This window comes from Mustela lutreola, chromosome X (assembly GCF_030435805.1).
Source record: "Mustela lutreola isolate mMusLut2 chromosome X, mMusLut2.pri, whole genome shotgun sequence".
NCBI lineage: Eukaryota > Metazoa > Chordata > Mammalia > Carnivora > Mustelidae > Mustela > Mustela lutreola.
The window spans coordinates 91,477,637-91,496,740 of record NC_081308.1 but is presented as its reverse complement, the minus strand read 5'-3'; the positions used below and the strand labels follow the sequence as shown (position 1 = coordinate 91,496,740).

Genomic DNA, 19,104 nt, shown 5'->3' with positions numbered 1-19,104 from the left:
TACTTAACCCATTGTAGAAATTAGTTTGATCTGTGGATCCACAGGCAGAGGCTGCATCCTGAATGGATAACTCTTTTTGACGGAATAATCCTGAAGAAGAAGAACTAAACCAACCCGCAAACTTTTATACCATTCAGGACACAGGGCATTCCACATAATCACTGACACAGTGCCTGAACTGTCAGCAACTTCCAGAAAGGTCTAGAAAAAAGAGTGAAAAAGCACATGCATATCTGTTACTTTTATCTACAGAGCATTCTAATTTTAAGAACAAGAAAGCAAAAATATAGGGTGATGACTGAATAAATTATGATATAATCTGTAACCATGAAAAGCTATAAATGATTTCTAGTGATAGAAAATACTTAAGGAAATGTTAAGTGATACAAAATTGTATGTACAATGATTTCCATTTTGTAAGATAATTTAATATATGACAGTCATGTAATATATGGTATGTATACCTATACACAGATATGTGATACATATGACATACATATGAAATATATATGTGCATATATATGCCGTAGATATGTAGACATGATATATACATACAAAAAGGAAATAAAACACGTTAATATTAATACTGGCTCTGTTAGAATTTGGGGTGGTATTACTTATCAGCTTTATTTATAGAGCTTTCTGCATTTCCCAAATTCCCTCAAAGTATCTATAACTGTTTTAATGAAAGCTTAATAAAACATCTAAAATAATTTTTGTTAACATGTGAAAATATGGTAAAATGTTAAATAAAAAAACAAACGGGACAGAAATCAGGAAGGTAGTTCTCACTGGCATTATATGGCACAGAGAGTCAAGGTAACAGAAAAGTATCAGCTAGATTTCACAATTAGAAGGTCTCCAGTGAGTGACCAGCTGAAGAAAAAAGTCAGACCAATTGTGTTGAAAAGTAAACGCGAGGAAAGAAAGTAAAAACATCTAACAGAGACTACTTCTCTAAAGAGTTTGCCAGAAGAGAAGAGAGGGAATACAGGAATCCTGAGGCCCAAGGAGATTTTTGGATTTTTATTCCTCATGAAAGACTAGAGTATGTCTCTATGCTGGTGTAGAAAGCACAGTAGAGAAGAAAAGGTTGAAGATAAAGAAAAAACTGTGAAGGAGACCAACTGAATTAGGGAACTACAAGGTACCAATACAGAAAGATTTCTTTTTGCATAAGAAATTACATAGAAAAATACCTTGAAATATACATTTATATATGTTTTAAACATTATTAAACTTATAAAATATTTTTGTACATAAGTTATCCTAATATGGAGTCAGTTCTGTAAGCTATAATCTATAACCATTAAATTAACATGTAATATCTTGTCATTACTTATACCTGGTATGGCTCAATCATCTTTTTATCAGGTTTTCCATAGTATCGCAGTTTGGATTTATGCAAGATTCTCACAAGCAATGCAGGAAAATTCCTTCTGTTAGCCCAGGTCATTTCAAGGTGAGACAGGGAAATTATTTTGGTATCTAGAATTAAAGAAAATAGAATAGAAAAAAGTCCTACTTAACATGTCATGTTTATTTAAAAATTGTTTTAATGGTTAAAAATGGTAGCCAGATCATCCCCACAGCAACTCCTTCTCACCAGCTAAACGGGTCTACATACTTTCTAAATAAAAAATTAATAATACATGCTATCCTTAATAGCTAATATATAGGGGTGCCTGGGTAGCTCAGTCAGTTAAGCAGCCAACTCTTGGCTCAAGTCATGATCTCAGAGTCGCTGGGCGTGGAGATCCTGCTTAACCTGCTTAACACTTTTTCTCTCCTACCTACCACCCCTCCCAACTCTCTCACACACATGCATTTTCCCTCTTTCTCTCTTAAAAAAATAGCTAATATATAAATATGTCATACTATGTGCCCAGCACGAAGGTAAATATCTATATTAACTAATATACTATTCCATCTCGAATGTCCTCTGTCTTGTCAAACTGGGTAATTACTACCTGAAAGACTTGGATCTAAACTCATCTCTCCCTGGGTGGGGGAATGGGTGAAACAGATAAAGGGGATTAAAAGAACACATATTCTGATGAGCACTGAGAAATGTATAGTATAGTTAAATCATTACATTGTACACCTGAAACCAATATAACAGTGTATGCTAATTACACGTCAATAAACTCATCTCCCTTAAGAAATTTTGTGGGAAAAACTCAATGCCATGGAATATTTTCCCACTACCAAGCACGTACATATTTAATTTATAGAATTGTTTTATGATGTATTTCTGTATTGCCCTCACCGTAGTTTTATGCGTGTAAGTTCTGTATTTCCCAAAAATGCCAGACCAGGACTTTTGCACTTGCTCTTCCCTCTGTCTGGAATATCTTTTTAGATGCCAGAGTGACTTCCTTCCTCCTCTCCTTCAAGTTTTGCTCAAAGGTCACTTTCTCAGTGATGTTATTCCTTACTATCCTATTGAAAATTGATCCCTTTACTTATGCCTCATCCCATCTTATTTTTCTACTTAGCACTCATTATCTTCTCATATGTCATATAATTTACTTTGAAATTTTAATCTCTATGCCTGCTGGCAAATACAAAAACTGCTTAAAAGCTATTCACCATCTTTAAAATATTAACTTGTAGTTTTTATTTTATTCTTCCTTGGCTTAAGAGAGGTTTGACTGGCAATTTTATCTACATTTTACTCTTTCATAGCCCACTCTCAACTGTTAAAACCTTAATTTGTATTTATTCCAATATTTTATTTCACAAGGTATCTCCCACTTCCATTTTAATTTACCTAACATATTATCTACTTAACATTTTGGCATGAAAACCATAGTTGTAATTTCTTTTTAATAAGAATTTAAGTGGAATGTTGTAGTTACACCTGTATCATTAAAAAAAATACTGTTTTTAGTCTTCAGACATCTTGTATAATTTTCCTTTTATAGTCTTCCAAAACATTAATAGCGCAGTCATAGGTCCTAATATTTGCTTTTTAATTAGGTAAAATTATGGATCAACTCTGAATTACCTGAAATGTATGTGGAACACTCTTGGTCAATGAAGGCATGTCTACTTGCACTAACTAGAATAAATTCAAGAGTTATATGCTTTTGTAAAACCAGAGTTCTAAGAGCCACTGCTTTCACTATAATTGGGTCCACAGAGTCAGCTGTGATCAGACAACTGCCTGGTTAATGTTTTCCCAGTTTGGGTTTTTAACTCACAAACTTCATAGAATATACATATCTCTCAAATCCAAAAAAGAAATTTCAGGCTATACACAGACAATGAAGAATCTGTATAAATTCATAGAAATGTGTGCATTTTTATAAGAATGAAAATAAATAAACTAGATATTCAATATTAAATGTTAGATAGCAAACGATGGAACAGTGATTCTAAAACTTTCTGGTCTCAGGAGACTTTCACATTCTTAAAAATTACTGAAGACCTCAAAAAGCTTTTATTTATGTGGGTAATAACACTTGCAATATTATAAAGTAAAACTAAGAAATAAAATATTATTCATTAACTCCCTTAAAAAGCAATAAGCCTATTATGTATTTTTATATATAAATACATATATATACATATACATCTATATATATATATATATATAAAATACATAATGAGGCTGTATTCTCTAAAACATACATGAGATATATATGAGACTGTATTCTCTAAACAAGGAATCTAGTAAGAAGAGTGGCACTGATTTACATTTTTGTAAATCTTTTTAGTGTCTAGCTTAATAGAAGACAATGGATACTCATTTCTTTGGCATTCAGTCTGTTTCAATGTCACATATCTTGTAGCCTCTGGAAGACTCCACTGTATACTTTCAAAGAATTAGAGTGCTAAAAAGTAAATGAAGTCTTAGTAATATTATTATGAAAATAGTTCTGATGTGAATCCTTTGAAAAGGTCTTCAGGATATCTCTAGAGGTCCTTGAAGCATACAGTAAAAACCACTGCAAAAGAATAAAAATAAAATGGCACCATGTTCTAACTATTCATTTTACAAACATAGATAAGTCCTGAAAAATTATTACAAATGTAGTACACAGGAAAAAATCCATAAATCCAAATCATTTATCATGGCAAATATCCTCAAGCAAATACTCTCAAACCAAATACAGCAATATGCCAAATTGCATCATGTCCAGGTGAAGTTCTAAACACCCTGTATCATTCAAGAGGAAGTTATAATAAATTGTGAATAATTCTGGATATTGACAAAAAAATCAAAGTTTAAATAACTTAGTTAAAACATTAAGGGTAACCTCTAGAAAAACACAAATTAATGTATAGCTTCTAAAGCACTGTAAGATAAAGGAGTTTAAATCTTGCAAAAGTAAAAAAAAAATAATAATGCATGGCGTATAGCAAACAAAGTAGTTCTGCAAGAAGGGTATAAAAACATCATTAATGACTTTAATTGGATTAAATTCATCTCTTGAAAGAAAAAGAATTGGTTTGGGTTAAAAACCCAAAATCTTAGCTATGTATTTCTTTTAAAAGGCAAATGTAAAACAAAATAGGAAAAAGGAATGGACAAAGATACATACACTAGGTCAGTTCTCAAAAATGTGGCATTTGCACCAACAGGATCATTAACTACCAGTGAACTTCCTAGAAATGCAAATTCTAGGGCCCTACCACAGACCTACTGAATCAAAAACTGGTGGTGGGGCCCAGAAATCTGCATTTTAAAATGCCTGAAGTGATATGGATGCCCATTTATATGTGAGAACCACTGCCCAAAATGCCAACTACAACACAGCAGCAGTAGTAAATAGTACTATCAAGGCAAAATAGAATTCCAGACACAAAAGAACAAAAAAATTTCATACTGATAAAAGGTTAAAAATTCACCAAGATTACTATGTTATGAAACTTTATACATTATAGTAACATCTAAATCAAAAACTTATAGAAATATAAAGAGAAATGAACAAAACCACATCATAAAGAGAAGGCAATATTCCTCTTGGAGAAATGGGCAAATAAAATAGATTTTAAAATAAGAATAATTTAAAAACTTGTTATAGGGGCGACCGGGTGGCTCTGTCGGTTGAGTCTGCCTTTGGCTCAGGTCATGATCCTGGGTCCTGGGATCAAGCTTCACATCTGGGTTCCCTGCTCTATGGGGAGTCGGTTTCTCCCACTCCCGCTGTCCCTTCTCACCCCTCCTTGTGCTCTCCCTCTCAAAGTAAATAAATAAAATCTTTTTAAAAACTTGTTATAAGAGACTTCATATCTAATAAGTAAGCTTTTTCTAAAATTTTGAGGGTTAAAGAGGAATTCAATTTTAAAATCAGAAAATGTAAATAATGAGTAAAAATAAAATCTCTACACTTCAAAACCTAGTGTACACAGCCAAAGCAGTTTCCATGGGAAATTTCAGAATTTCAAAAGTTTTTGGAATAAATAAACAAAGAAATAAGCGAACCAAGCATTCAACTCAAGAAGGTAGTACAAAAAAGTATGAACAAAAGAAATACAAGAAGTTAAAGATGATAGTGTTAATTAAGTAGAAAATATCTCCCCAATATAGACTTAATTAGCAAATCCAAGTCTTTTTATAAAATACTAATAAAACAGACAAGTCTCTGGCAAGGCTGACCATAACAAAGGGTAAATACATTTAAGAATGTAAAAGGGAATGAAACAAGACTAAAAAATTTAAAAAATATAAACTAAAATTTAAAAATAGAGACTACTGCATACAACTTGGAGATCTAGGTGAAATGGTATTTTCTAGTAAAATATCAACTCTCACAAATGGACTCAAGAAGAAGAGTCATTAATTTCATTACTTTTTCTGAGAAACTGAAAAGGAGTTATTCTCTCAACCCCCATCCTGGCCCAAGGCCCCAGGTTCTAATAGTTTTAGAGATAAATTCTACCAAACCTTCAATGAACAAATATTTTCTGTAAGCACAGAAAAACAAGCAAGTTTCCCAACTCATTCTACTAGGCTAATATTAATTGAACTGATATCAATATGAGGTTAAAATATAGTAAATCCCTAAAAAACAAAACCTATGGAATAAATTCACTTTAAATATACAGATGTAAATACAACAACCATGACCAAGTAGAGATATAAAAGTAGTTCAACATTAGAAAATCCATCAATGTAATTTATTTAATGCGTTTCTTTATTCAATAAACACTTATTGAAAGCACTCAGCAGACACCGTTCTGGGTGTAAGAGAAATGCGCCACAGCAGTGAAAAAAACAGAAGCCTTGCCCTCATGAATCTTATAAACCAGTGGGAGGAAAAAGAAAACAGAATTAATAATTTCAGAATGTTATCAATTCTATGAAGGGCATTTCCATGGTGATGCAATAAATAATAATGAATGAGGAGGGAACACATATTTAAACAACCCTTTCTAACGTGTTTTATATATTTGAGTTGAAACCTGAAGATGGGAAGGAACTTTCCAGAAAGAGGAAAAAACAGGAGCAACTGACTAGAGGCAAGACAGAACAAGGAGGTTTGAGATAAAAAATAAGGCTCATATTTTGGAAATAAAATGGTGGAGGTGAGGGATTAGAGAGGTGAACAAGGGGATTCAGTAAGGCAGGGGTCTATAAACTATAGCCCCTGAGCTAAATCTGGCTTGCTGCCAGGTTTTGTAAATAAAATTCTACTAAAAAACAGCCAAACCTATTAGCTTACATATTGCCTATGGCTGCTTTTGCTATACTCTGGCCAAGTTGAATAGCTGTGATTATGTGTCTGAAAAAGGCAAAAAGATTCACTATCTGGTCATTTAAAGCAAGTTCGTCCACACCACAGGGCCTTGCTCACCCTGATAGGAGGTCTGGATTGTTGTCTAAGTGCAATGGGGAGCCACTGCAGAGATTTAGACAGGAGACGGGCATGATCTAACATCCATTTTGAAAAGCTGTCTTTGAGATCACAATATTGGTTACCTTTGGAGTAGGATATTGACCAGGAGAGGGCATTAGGGAGACTTCTGAGATGCTTACAATGTTCTGTGTCTTGATTTGGGGTGGGGTGGGGAGGTGGTTTCAAGCTTTAAGCTTTTTTTTTTTTTTTTTAAATTTCAAGCCGTATTTTTAAGACTTTAACACATTGTACATATCATGCCTTAATAGAGAAGTTTTTAAAAGCACAAAAATGCACCATAAACAAAGAGAAGAGGGAGTGTGAGAATGTAATCTGCAATATATAACAAATACTATCCATTAGCAAAGAATTCAGAAAAGTCAAGACATAATTTTAAATTAATATAATATGGGGAAATGGGCATTCATACATATGTTAGTGGGAATATAAATCAGTAAAACCTTTTCAGATGATTTGTCAATATCCATTACATGAAATAGTTTAAATACTGTTTAACTCAGCAATTTCACTTCTAGGAATCTATCCATCTCACAGAAATACTTAAACACAATGAACAAGTATGTGTATATCCTAATGATGTTCTGTGCTAGATCTAAAACTAAAAAACCAGTAACAGCCTAAAATTGATAATTATCCATTCGCATGGACATGATTATATAAATTATGGTACACCCATAGTGTGGAAGTGTGTATGAGCAGATATACATTAAAGATGCTTGAGTAAGTGTAAACAGCAAATCATGCCACGCCATAGAATTTTTTTTTCCGGTGATACGCACCAAACTGCTGAACCTTTGGAGTTTTGAGATCAAAGTTGAAGTCATAGGAAAAGGAGGTAAAGGGGTATTTGATTCCACCCCAACATTTTATTTTTCAAAATTTTAAACATACGGCAAACTTGAAAGAACACCAATATATGCCCACTTCTAGATTTTTGTGGTCAAAATTATGCTATACCTGGGTCTTACACATTTTTAATATACGTTTTATGTTTGCACAAATAAAGTGCTTTTAATATTATCATGCCCATAGGTGTTCAATAAATGTTTGCTTTTCAGTCTGTATTGCTATTTTTCTTGCTAGCCAACAATATACTTTTAAATATAGTTTGGATTTTTTAGCACCTAGACACTGCCTTTTGTAATAAAAATATGTATTCAATAATGGATATCACTTCCATAGTCAGAAAAATGAAATATATTTTTATAAATATTATTCCCCTCTTAATTCTTCTGGACACCAAATTTTTCATTTGTGTATTCAATCTTAAAAATAAAAATGGTCAACACTTAGGGTAGTAATGCAGTGCTGCCTTATTCCATGCTTGAGATAAAAATCATTCCATTATTTCATCTCTGAAATGACTATCTTGTTTTTAAAGCTTAAGTTATTTAAATCATCCTTGTCCACACGTTTCTATAACATCCTTTTTCCCTTATAACTGGATATTACTTTAATTTCATATTTTTGATCCAGTTGTCTTTTCACTTTCAAGCCTGTTGCTGATATACGTCATAGCAAGATTACGTATGAGCTAATACGACTGCAATGGAAAAAAAAAACCTGAAAAACAGTAGATGTAGAAAATAACACCTTCCTTCCTTAAGTACTTTGTTTTATTTCATTTTTTTGCATTTAATTTGGTTCCCATTCCATACACGTACATGCCTATAGTATTATCATTCCCCTTCCATATCTGATAAAATATGTTTTACAGCAGTTGCTGATGACGAACCGGCATTTTCAGGCTAACTTCCTACTTCTGGTACAGAAGAATTAAACTCGGGTCAGTATTGTCCGTGATACGCAATTAATAACATAAAAATGAAAATTCCAAGCCTGTCCACAAAAACCACACATTCAAAGAAGCAGTATTTACATAACTGCTACACTCTAAGCCATAAAAATGGCGTTTCATTAATGCAAGTTATTACGGAATACATCACAGAACATCCTTTTTTGAATGAAGGTTAAAACACGCAAAACCACAAATATTTATGACTTTTATGCCGAATTCAAATCTATACACTCGCCAGCCAAGACAGAAAAGTACTAGTTCCACAAGTGGAATGGGACTGAAATGAAGATAATTCCACCGGAGTCAAACGCACATACAAGTATGCATGCCAGATTAAATCTGAGATGTATTCAGACACTTCCTAAATGGTCATTTGAATAATCAAAGCAAGGAACGGTCTGTGCAAATTTATTAAGCGAGCGCCAATCCGACATCCAGGAGCACTTGTTTATTCCCACTCGCGGCTTGAAATGAACAATACCAAAGCACCCTCGTTTCCTTTCCCACTAACGCAAGCTCCCGAAAACTAATATTTTTAACCCCTCCGTCGTTCCCCATTACTTACTGTTAAAATTGTGTTCCTCAGGTTGCTTGTTGGTTAACCAGATATCTCCATACGGATCTTCGTTATTCCACAGGGGCAGGTAATGACTCTTCCCGCCTCTTAAAGGCCTCTCCGGTACCTCCTCGTGCGCACTATTTCTGAATGGAGTTTCTAGAGAAATAGCCTCTAGGGTCTCTCCACAGTGAACGTTATCTATGCACAGGATCCCCTGGCCTAACCTTCTTTCGTTGTAAAGACACGAGACTCTGGAAATTTTCATTTCTATGCCAACTTTAAGAATATTTTTATAGACGAGAAAGTTCAGGCTGGGGTCCAGGTAGCACTTCTCCTGGTACACCCCGTCTGAAATCGTCACATCATAGCAGTAAAGGGGAGGTTTGGGTATCGTGTCGCGCGGCTCATCCTCTAACAGGTACCTCTGGACGGCCAGCACAGCGACAGGCACCACCTCCGACGGGGTGACCCACTGCAGAGGTGAATCCGTTATCTGCTCGAGGACCTTTTGGATCCAGGACCTGCGCCCGCGGGAACCGGCCCTTCGGATCACCCCTCCCGGGACCCCAGCCCGATTTCTCTCAGGATTCGGAAAATCTAGACCGGCATGTGAGGGGCCGGCCTGAGGCTGACCTGACTCACCAGACATTGTCGGGTAACTGCGTACTCTCTTCACTCCCCAAAGCTAGTCTGCCCCGTCCAAAGCTGAGGACTGAGAAGCCGCGCGTTTGGGCGACGAGCGCTAGCTACTCTGCTCCCGCCGACTGGCAAAGCTCCGCCCCCGAAGCGAGGCTGCAAAGACGTGCCGCGTGCAGGCGTCAGCTCTCTCGCCCCACCCATCTCTCGGCGCGCTTCCAACTCGCCGGCACTGTTACTAGGCAGTCACACGCGCGGTTACGTAGCAGATCCTCCCACCTGGTGCCAGCCGGGTTGCCAGGGGAGGAGGAGGGGAGGGACGGTGTTGGTCGCCATGGTTCCCAAAACGTCGCATGAGGGAGGGGGAGGAGCACTCGTGGTCCTTCTAGAAAGGAGAGTGCTGAGAGGCAAGGGAAAAGAGAAAGTGGCTGGAAGCGGGGTATGTGTAGTCCTAGCTCAGGCGTTTGGGGGTTTGGGCCTTGGGCCTGCTACAGAAAGTAAATTAGAGTTCATTAATATACATGAATTCCATACCACAGGTCTCCTATAGTAGGAACGAAACCAGATAATGTATGCACAGCCTTCAGGAAAGTCCCCAGCACAAAAAGTCCTCCATAAACGTTAGTTGCTATTGCTATGAGCATTAGCATAATTGTCTGTAGTGACTCCCTGAGTGCAGGGTTGGTGAATAAGTGATTAAGTGCAAATGAAAACAGAAAATTATAGAACTGGCTTGGTAAAGAGCTGCCTTTAGGTTAGAATTTTTAAAATGTACGTATGTTTTATACAATATCTAGCTTAACAGACAACTAAGATAAAGAATGTCAGAAACTGCATTTCTGAACTACAAAAAATGTATGCGGTATGGCTATAAAGTGGAAAAGCTGATAAGAATTGTCCAAATTAAAAATAAGCCATTTGTTATATGTGCCCAGTTGTGCTAGTATACAGGCATACTTCTGAGATACTTCAGGTTCCATTTCAGAGCACTGCAATAAAGTGAATACGGCCATAAAGTGAGTCAAATGAATTTTTGGATTTTCCAATGCATAGAAGGTTATATTTATACTATACTGTAGTCTATTAAGTGTGCAAAAGCATCATGGCTAAAAAGAACATTGAACATACCTTAATTTAAGAATTATCGCTAAAAATGCTGACCACAATCTGGGCTTCCAGCAAATCATTTTGCTGGTTGCCTCAGTGTTGATGGCTGCTCACTGGTCAGGTTAATTGATGCTGAAGGTTGGGGTGGCTATGGCAACTTCTCAAAATAAGACAAGGATGAAGTTTGTCCCATTTATTAACTCTTCCTTTCATGGATGATTTCTTGGTAGCATGAGATGCTGTTTGATAGCATTTTACCCACCATGGAACTTCCCTCAAAATTGGAATCAGTCCTATCAAACCATGCCCCTGCATTATCAACCAAGTTTACATAATATTCTAAATCCTTCGTTGTCATTTCAACAGTCTTCATAGCATCTTCACCAGGAGTAGAGTCCATCTCAAGAAATCACTTTTGCTCATCCATAGGAAGCAACTCCGCATCCCTGAAAGTTTTATCATGAGCTTGCAGCAGTTCTATCACATCCTCAGGCTCTACTTCTAATTCTAGTTCTCTTGCTATTTCTGCCACATCTGAAGTTACTTTTCCCTCTGAAGTCTTGAACCTTCAAATTGGTGAAAACAAAACAAAACAAAACAAAACAAAAAAAATAGAATACAGTAAAGTGAAGGGCAATAAAATGAGTGAATGTAGTAATTGTCCTAAGAATACTTTTCAGGGATGGTTATAGACTTGTTTGGATCATACTAATCTTCTTTTTCTATTTCATCATTGTTTATTAACTATTTATGAAGTCTCTACTATGAGGGAGGCACTGTTCTAGGCCATTGGGAATAACAATAGTTAGGCTCCTTTAGTCGAGCTTCTTATTTGCTTGGGCTGAAAACCCCCAACATTATTAATATTTAATAAATTCATTCATTCTGCAAATATGTCTAGAGTATCTGCTCTGGGCCAGGTACAATCTTGCTATACAGACAAAAAAAAAACATAATAAGGGGAAAGGGAATGGAAGGAGCAGGAGTTAATATTGTACATAGAGGAGTATGATGATTTGGAAAGGACTCTCTATTAAAAGGCTGAACAGAGTGGAGACTTACAAGAAGTGATGGAGTAGGTATATGGATATCTTGGGAAAGTACACTTAAATCTAAGGGAACAGCAAAAGCAGATTCCATGAAATAAAAGAATGCTTGGTATTTTCAAGGAAATGCAAAAGCCTTTGGCTGAGGTGGAAAGGTGAGGGGAGAGTGGTAGGAGATGAAGTCAGAGAGGTAGCAGGGCTCTGTTGGCTTTCCTCTGCTTCAAGCAGGAAGTTGAACCCCACTTCCTTCATGAAGACTCCCATCACCAATTCATTCTAGAATGAGCTCTCACTCATCAGTATCACCTTGTATGTATCACTCCTTTAGCATTTATCATCTAATACCTTGTAATTAAGAAACAAAACTTCTAATGTATGTAGTTTGTCCTTCTAACTAGGGTTTCTCAGCCTGGACACTCTTGACATTTGGGGACACAAAATTATTTGTTGTGGGGATGTCTTATACACTGGAGGATGTTTAGCAGTGTTCCCAGCCTCTACCAACCAGACACCAGTAGGACTAATCCTGCCTCCACCCAGCTCATGACAACCAAAAATATCTCCAGACGTGAACAAATGTCCCCTGAGGGACAGTAGGATTCCTGGTTAGGAACTACTAATTTAAATAGACTGTAAGCTTTTTAAGAGCAAAAACTCATTTATTCCTTTTGTTTTGTTTTGTTTTTCATAGTTCTTTCTTTACTGCCATGCATAAAAAACACTTGAATATTTTAAATAAATGGAACATGTAATTCCCACTGCCTCTTCAAAGAGAATATATATAAGCGTGCTTTTCTATAAACAAGTACAATAAACAAAAATCCAAACTCATGAAACACAAAAAAATTAAGATCCGTGAGTGTTGGCACTTTGTTGTATTTGCTATTGAATCACCAGTGCAAAAATAAGTATGTAGCATATAGTAGGTGCTCAATACTAAGTGTTAAATGAATAAATAAAGCTTTGAATTTTTATTGGATTTAATGCAAGAGACATTAAATATCAACTATCCCATTATTTATTCAAGAAGAGCTGGTTCAAAAATCATTCAAATCTGCTCTATCAGCACCCCCTGAAAAATATACTAGGTGAAATTTATGCATAATAGTATTGTAGCATCATATTTAAATCTTTTCAGCTAATTCAAAAAGGTGAATACTTGCAGTGGTTCTCAGTAGTTAATTAGTGGAATCAGGAAAAAATAGCACCCATGTTTTTTGTTTTTTACAACACTACACACAATAAAGATGTACAGTGACTAAGGGCACACATCTGGAGTCTCAAATTGTTCTACTGACAATATGCTGATAGTGCCTATCCCTAAGAACTAAGGTGTCTACTTGGGTAGTTATCATTCCTATGTATAAATGTTCCCCAGTGTGGCATTATAAGTGTCTGTTTTCAGGTTATTTACACAACAGAGTAATTAAATGACTTTTAGAGCCAATAATGGGTATCATTTAGGTTATTGATTTTTTTTCCTTCCCCTCAGATCTGGATTATCTGTTAAATCCCCCCCCCTCCAAAGTATAAAATAGTAAGAGCAGAATAGATAATATTTAATTTTATCAAATGGTGATAGTCTAAGGTATTTGAAACACTTTAAATGAATCATAAAATCAATTTTGGTAGTCATTAAATTTGGTGTACAGATAACAGCCACATTAATTTTCCTCAACTTAAAAACTGGACTAATGAAAGTAGTCACGGTTGTTGAAAAATTAAGTTCATACAGATAAAGTGCTTAAAACAGTGTCTAGCACATACTAACAGTTCGATAAATGCTAGTGATTTTTAATATTATTTTAAAAAGGAGATAATGGCATAACATAAAATCATAAAATACTAGAACTGTAGGAGCCATTAGATAGGCGCTAGTTCAGTGTTCTTCAAACTTCGTTGTGAGGCATTAATGAGGGCATGAAGTCAATAACTGGTCATAACCAGAAATTAAAAATATGAAAAAAAAAAGAACAGAAGATGTCAGAATGTATCATATAAAATAAGGGTAAGTATTGTTTCATAAAATTTTTGTTTCAGATTTGTTGGGGTGTTAGATTCTGGCCAGAAAAACTTTAAAAAACTGCTATAGTTTACCCCCTTTTACTACACATGAAGAAATTGAGGCCTAGAAAAGGGAATTCACATGACAAGACCACCCAGTGATAATTGACAGAGAATCTGAACTACTGATTACCAAGACAATGTCCTTTCCTGAATGATCTCCCAAATAGATCGATGTTCTAGTTGAAAAGGCTTATTTTATTATAATTTTGGTTATTTTTATTTGAATAATCTTGCTTAATCTTCTCATTCATTTCATTATTCTTTCGTTTATTTGCATTCGGGAGCAAGTCAATATCATTTCCAGGCCTGAGGCATCGGGCACTGGAGGTGCACTTGCAGGTTCATCTCATTCGTAAGATTATGACAGTGTAGGTAGAGATGTGGGGGAGGAAGAAAAAGAAGTGGCATGACTAGTTGGTGTTAAAGGGATGTGGAGAGTTCGGATGCTATCTCAAAGAGTATTTAGGTAAGCTCTCTAAACATCACCACGGTAACAAAAGAGGGCCTGAGGGTGGCTGCCTGGCAACCAGAGCACTACAACCTCCAGCTCAGTGCTGCCCTTTTCCAACATCTTTCATTTTAAAGACTGCTCTTGATGATTTTATTAACTACATATCCTCCGTGTGCAAGGATGAATCAGCATAGTTTACAATACCTCCTAGCTCACTGGAATCGAGAATGTTCCTATGTTCCCTTTCTATCTGATAGCAAATATGTTTTGATTTATTTGTTGGCTATATATTTAGAAACAAAGGTCTCTAACACAAGCTCACTGTATCAGAGGTTTTTAGGCTCCTTCTGACCCTCAGGAACTCAGATAAAGCTCGTATTTGTCCCCATGCTTTTGTTTATTCTATGTACATATTAGATGCACAATAAATAGTTAATTGATGCTCTTCCCCCTTCCCTTCTGTCCATTCAAATCCTACTGTTTTTTTTTAAATAGAGCTCAGTATGTTAGCTTTTCTTCTGAATCTCAGTATTATATATGTGTAAGAGACCTGGATTTTAGCATATGGATTTGATCGGTTTTAATTTATTAGGTCTTTGCTTCCCTGCTTTAGAAAGGGAGACTGCCAGTAAATTCCCAGGATTCTACAGATTACTTTATTCCTGTTTATCCTCAATTGTGGTATCTAGCATGCTCCAGTGTTTATATTTCTCCTCTCAAGAATTTCTTTTTGTTGAAATGTGTGGATAAAATTTGATGACGTTTTGGAAATACAAACATCTGTGTGTATACTGGGTTGCCTTACCTGAAATTGACCTGGGCCAGAAAGTTGGAACTCAATAGGCTATTTACCTAAAGATGTCTATGTTAATTTATTTAAAAAATAGCAGCTTTATTGAAATATAAATCACGGAACACATAATTCACCCACTTAAAGTGGAAAACTCCATTGTTTTTAGTATACTCAAAAGATTATACAACCATCACCAAAATCTAACTTTAGAATATTTTATGATCCTATAAAGAAGTCCAATACATATTACTAGTGATTCCCAATTCCCACTTCCTGCCCCAGCCACTGCAAACACTAATCTACTTTCTGTCACTATGAATTTTCTTATTCTGGGCATTTCATATAAAGGGAAACATAACATAGTGTTTGGCTTCTTTCACTTAGCATAATGGTTTCAAGTTTCATCCATGTATCATACTTGATTATTTGTTTTTGTTGAATATTTCATTTTATAGCTATATTACACTATGTTCATTTATTTCTCAGCTGATGAACATTTGAACTGTTTCTACTTTTTGCTATTGTGAATAAAGCTACTATGAATATTAGTGGATGAGATTTCATGGGTACATATGTTTTCAAATTTCTTGTATAAATACCTGGGACTGAAATCTTTGGTTCATATGGCAACTCTATTTTTAACTTTTCAAGGAACTGCCAAATTGTATTCCAAAGTGTTACTCCATTTTACATCCCCACCAGCAATATGTAAGAATTTCAGTTCTTCCATATCTTTGCCAACATTTGTTATTTTCCGTCTTAGTTTATTGTAGCCATCCTACTGGGTGTGAAATGGTATTTCATTGTGGTTTTCACTTGCATTTCTGTAATGACTAATAATTTTCAGCAACTTTTAAGTGCTTATTATTGACCATTTTTATATATTCTTTGGTGGAATGTCAATTCAGATCCTTTGCTTATTTTTAAATTGAGTTATTTATTTTTTTATTCTTGAGACATAAAAGGTCTTTATGTATTCTATGCCTTCTGGATATAAGCCACTTACCAGGTATGTGGTTTGCAGAAATTTTCTTTGATTGCTGTGGGTTGTCTTTTCACTTTCTTGATGTAGTCCTTCAAAGAATAAAAATTTTTAATTCACATATACATATACACACACATAAATGTATATATATATATAAACTTTTCTTGTTTGTGTGTTTGATATCACATCTAAGAAACTTTTGCCTAATCCAAGGTTCAAAGACTTACTCTTATGTTTTTTTAACTAAAAGTTTTAACTAAGACTAAAAGTTTTAACAAAAAGTTAGATTTTTAATTTATTTTTTATTTTTTATTTTTTTTATTTATTTGAGAGAGAGACAGTGAGAGAGAGCATGAGAGGTGAGAAGATCAGAGGGAGAAGCAGACTCCCCATGGAGCTGGGAGCCTGATGCGGGACTCGATCCCGGGACTCCGGGACCGTGACCTGAGCCGAAGGCAGTTGCTTAACCAACTGAGCCACCCAGGCGCCCCAAAAGTTTGATTTTTAGTGGTTACATTTAAGTCTATGTTCTATATTTAGTTATTTTTTTAAATGTGATGTGAAGTAGGTGTCCAACGTCATGTTGGGCCTATGGATCTAGGTGTTCCATCACCATTTGTTGAAAAGACCTCCTTCCCCATTGAGCTGTCTTGCTACTGTTGTAAAAAAAAAAAAATAACCATAATTTTAAGGTTATTTCTGAACTCTCAATACTATTCCTATGATTTATAGATCTATTCTTTTTTTCAAAAGATTTTATTCATTTATTTGTCAGAGAGAGAGAGAAGGGGCACAAGCAGGCGGAGGGGAGAAGGCTCCCCGCTGAACAAAGAGCCTGCTGCGGGACTCGATCCCAGGACCCTGAGATCATGACCTGAGCTGAAGGCAGGCACTTAACTGACTGAGCCACCCAGGTGTCCCTATGGATCTGTTCTTATGCCAGTGCTCCACAGTCTTGATAGCTGTTGTGTCTTTGTAGTCATTTTGAAATTGGAAAGTGTCAATGCTCCAGTTTTGTTCCTCTATTCTAAGATTATTTTAACGATTCTGGATCTCTTACATTTGCATGGGAATTTCAGGATTAGCTTATCAAATCCTGCAAAAATGACAGCTGTTATTTTGAATTGGAGGGATTACTCTATTCATATTTTTCCGTCTTTATTGAGATATAATTGACATATAGCTTTGTTTAAGATGTACTATGTGGTGTCTGATACACGTATATATTGTGAACTGATTATAATAAGGTTGTTTAACACAACCTTCATCTCTCATGATTACAATTTTTCATAGATGTTATATTGAGAACACTTAAGATTTACCCTCTTAGCAACTTTCAAGTATTCATTATAGTATTATTAACTATAATTATCATACTGCACATTAGATCTTCCGTACTTATTCCTCTTAAAACTGGAAGTTTGTAGTTTTTGACCAACATCTCCTCATCTATCCCACCCCACAGCCCACAGCCCTGGCAACCACCAATCTACTTTGCTTCTATGATTTTGGCTTTTGTAGATTCCACATATAAGGGAGATTATATAGTATTTGTCTTTCTCTAACTTCTTTCACTTAGCAAAATTCTCTTAAGGTTTATCTATGTCATCACAAATGGCAGGATTTCCTTTTTTTGGCTGAAACATACAATACTATATTACATGTATATGTGTGTGTGTATATATATATATATATATATATATATATATATATACACACACACATATACACATATGTATATATATCTGCAAAGAAGTATGTTCAACATTCTGCATGAAATTTCCTTTTGAGGCATTACCTGACTCTTAACTTGTGCTTGTTCAGGGTGAGAGGCAAAGAAACCAACATATTGGGAGATGGAGAGCAGAAGTGAGTTGGAGGAAATCAGATGGGGAGACAAACCATGAAAAACTGTGGATTCTGAGAAACAAACTGAGGGTTTTGGAGGGGAGAGGGGTGGGGGGTTGGGTGAGCCAGTGATGGGTGTTAAGGAGGGCACGTATTGCATGGATCACTGGGTGTGGTGCATAAACAATTCATTTTGGAACACACACACACAAAATTAAATTAAATTAAATTTTTTAAAAAAGAAGCCAAGCATAAAACAGCTGATAAAATTTGACAAAGCTAAACAGAGTCATAATATCACAGGATGCTAGGAAGGCAAAAGAGGAATTCAGGAATCTCCAAAGTACCCTAGTAAACAACCTCAGGTTTTAGTTGAGCCCCAGGAAGTGTTACACCATGTGAGTAAGGGTAAACTGGCAATAGACCAGCTTCAACTGCATTAAGATGATCTAATCTCACTACACCTATGGTTTAGGAAAAAAAAAAAAAAACAACACTTTATCTTCTTCTGAGGAAGATACCATTTAGAACCACTACAATTTTCTATGCAGGAAGTTTAGAATTCAATGAAGAAATTACCAGATATGCTAGGAAAGAGGACCAAATGACAAAAAAAATCAAGAAAACAAACAACAAAAACAAACATTGGTGATTAAAAAGTTGGAGTAAACAGACTGAATGGCCTTTAAAATAACTATGAATAATATGTTCAATAAATAAATGATTTAATTTATTAATTTATTAATTTATTAATCACAGAACTGAAATTAAGAATTCAATGGATACATTTCACAAAGATTATGCAGAACAGAAGAGAGGATTACTGGACAGGACAGTAATAGGTCTAGTATCCAGACTAAAGCTCAGAGAGAAAATCATTGGATAATATAGAAAAAAGAATGAGATGGAGATAGCATAGTAGAAAGATCTAAGATATATGTACCT

The 19,104-nt window shown here is 35.4% G+C and overlaps 1 protein-coding gene and 1 long non-coding RNA gene across 6 annotated transcripts in view; both read right to left on the bottom strand.

Annotated features, from left to right (window-relative positions):
* Window positions 1-10,028, bottom strand: part of RADX (RPA1 related single stranded DNA binding protein, X-linked) — a 78,324-nt gene extending 68,296 nt beyond the window's left edge. For all 5 annotated transcript variants that reach the window (XM_059157858.1, XM_059157861.1, XM_059157859.1 and 2 more), the window contains exons 1-3: window positions 9,233-10,028; window positions 1,346-1,488; window positions 9-201 (exon numbers count right to left, since the gene is read on the bottom strand). In XM_059157858.1, the coding sequence (XP_059013841.1) occupies window positions 9-201; window positions 1,346-1,488; window positions 9,233-9,875 (979 nt within the window). In that variant the 5' untranslated portion in view covers window positions 9,876-10,028. The remainder of the gene's footprint in view (window positions 1-8; window positions 202-1,345; window positions 1,489-9,232) is intronic.
* A 1,350-nt stretch (window positions 10,029-11,378) lies between these two features.
* The window catches only part of LOC131821527 (uncharacterized), a 166,018-nt gene continuing 158,292 nt past the window's right edge, over window positions 11,379-19,104 (bottom strand). Inside the window, exons 2-3 of the long non-coding RNA XR_009349936.1 lie at window positions 16,333-16,400; window positions 11,379-11,535 (exon numbers count right to left, since the gene is read on the bottom strand). This is a non-coding gene — a long non-coding RNA (uncharacterized LOC131821527). The remainder of the gene's footprint in view (window positions 11,536-16,332; window positions 16,401-19,104) is intronic.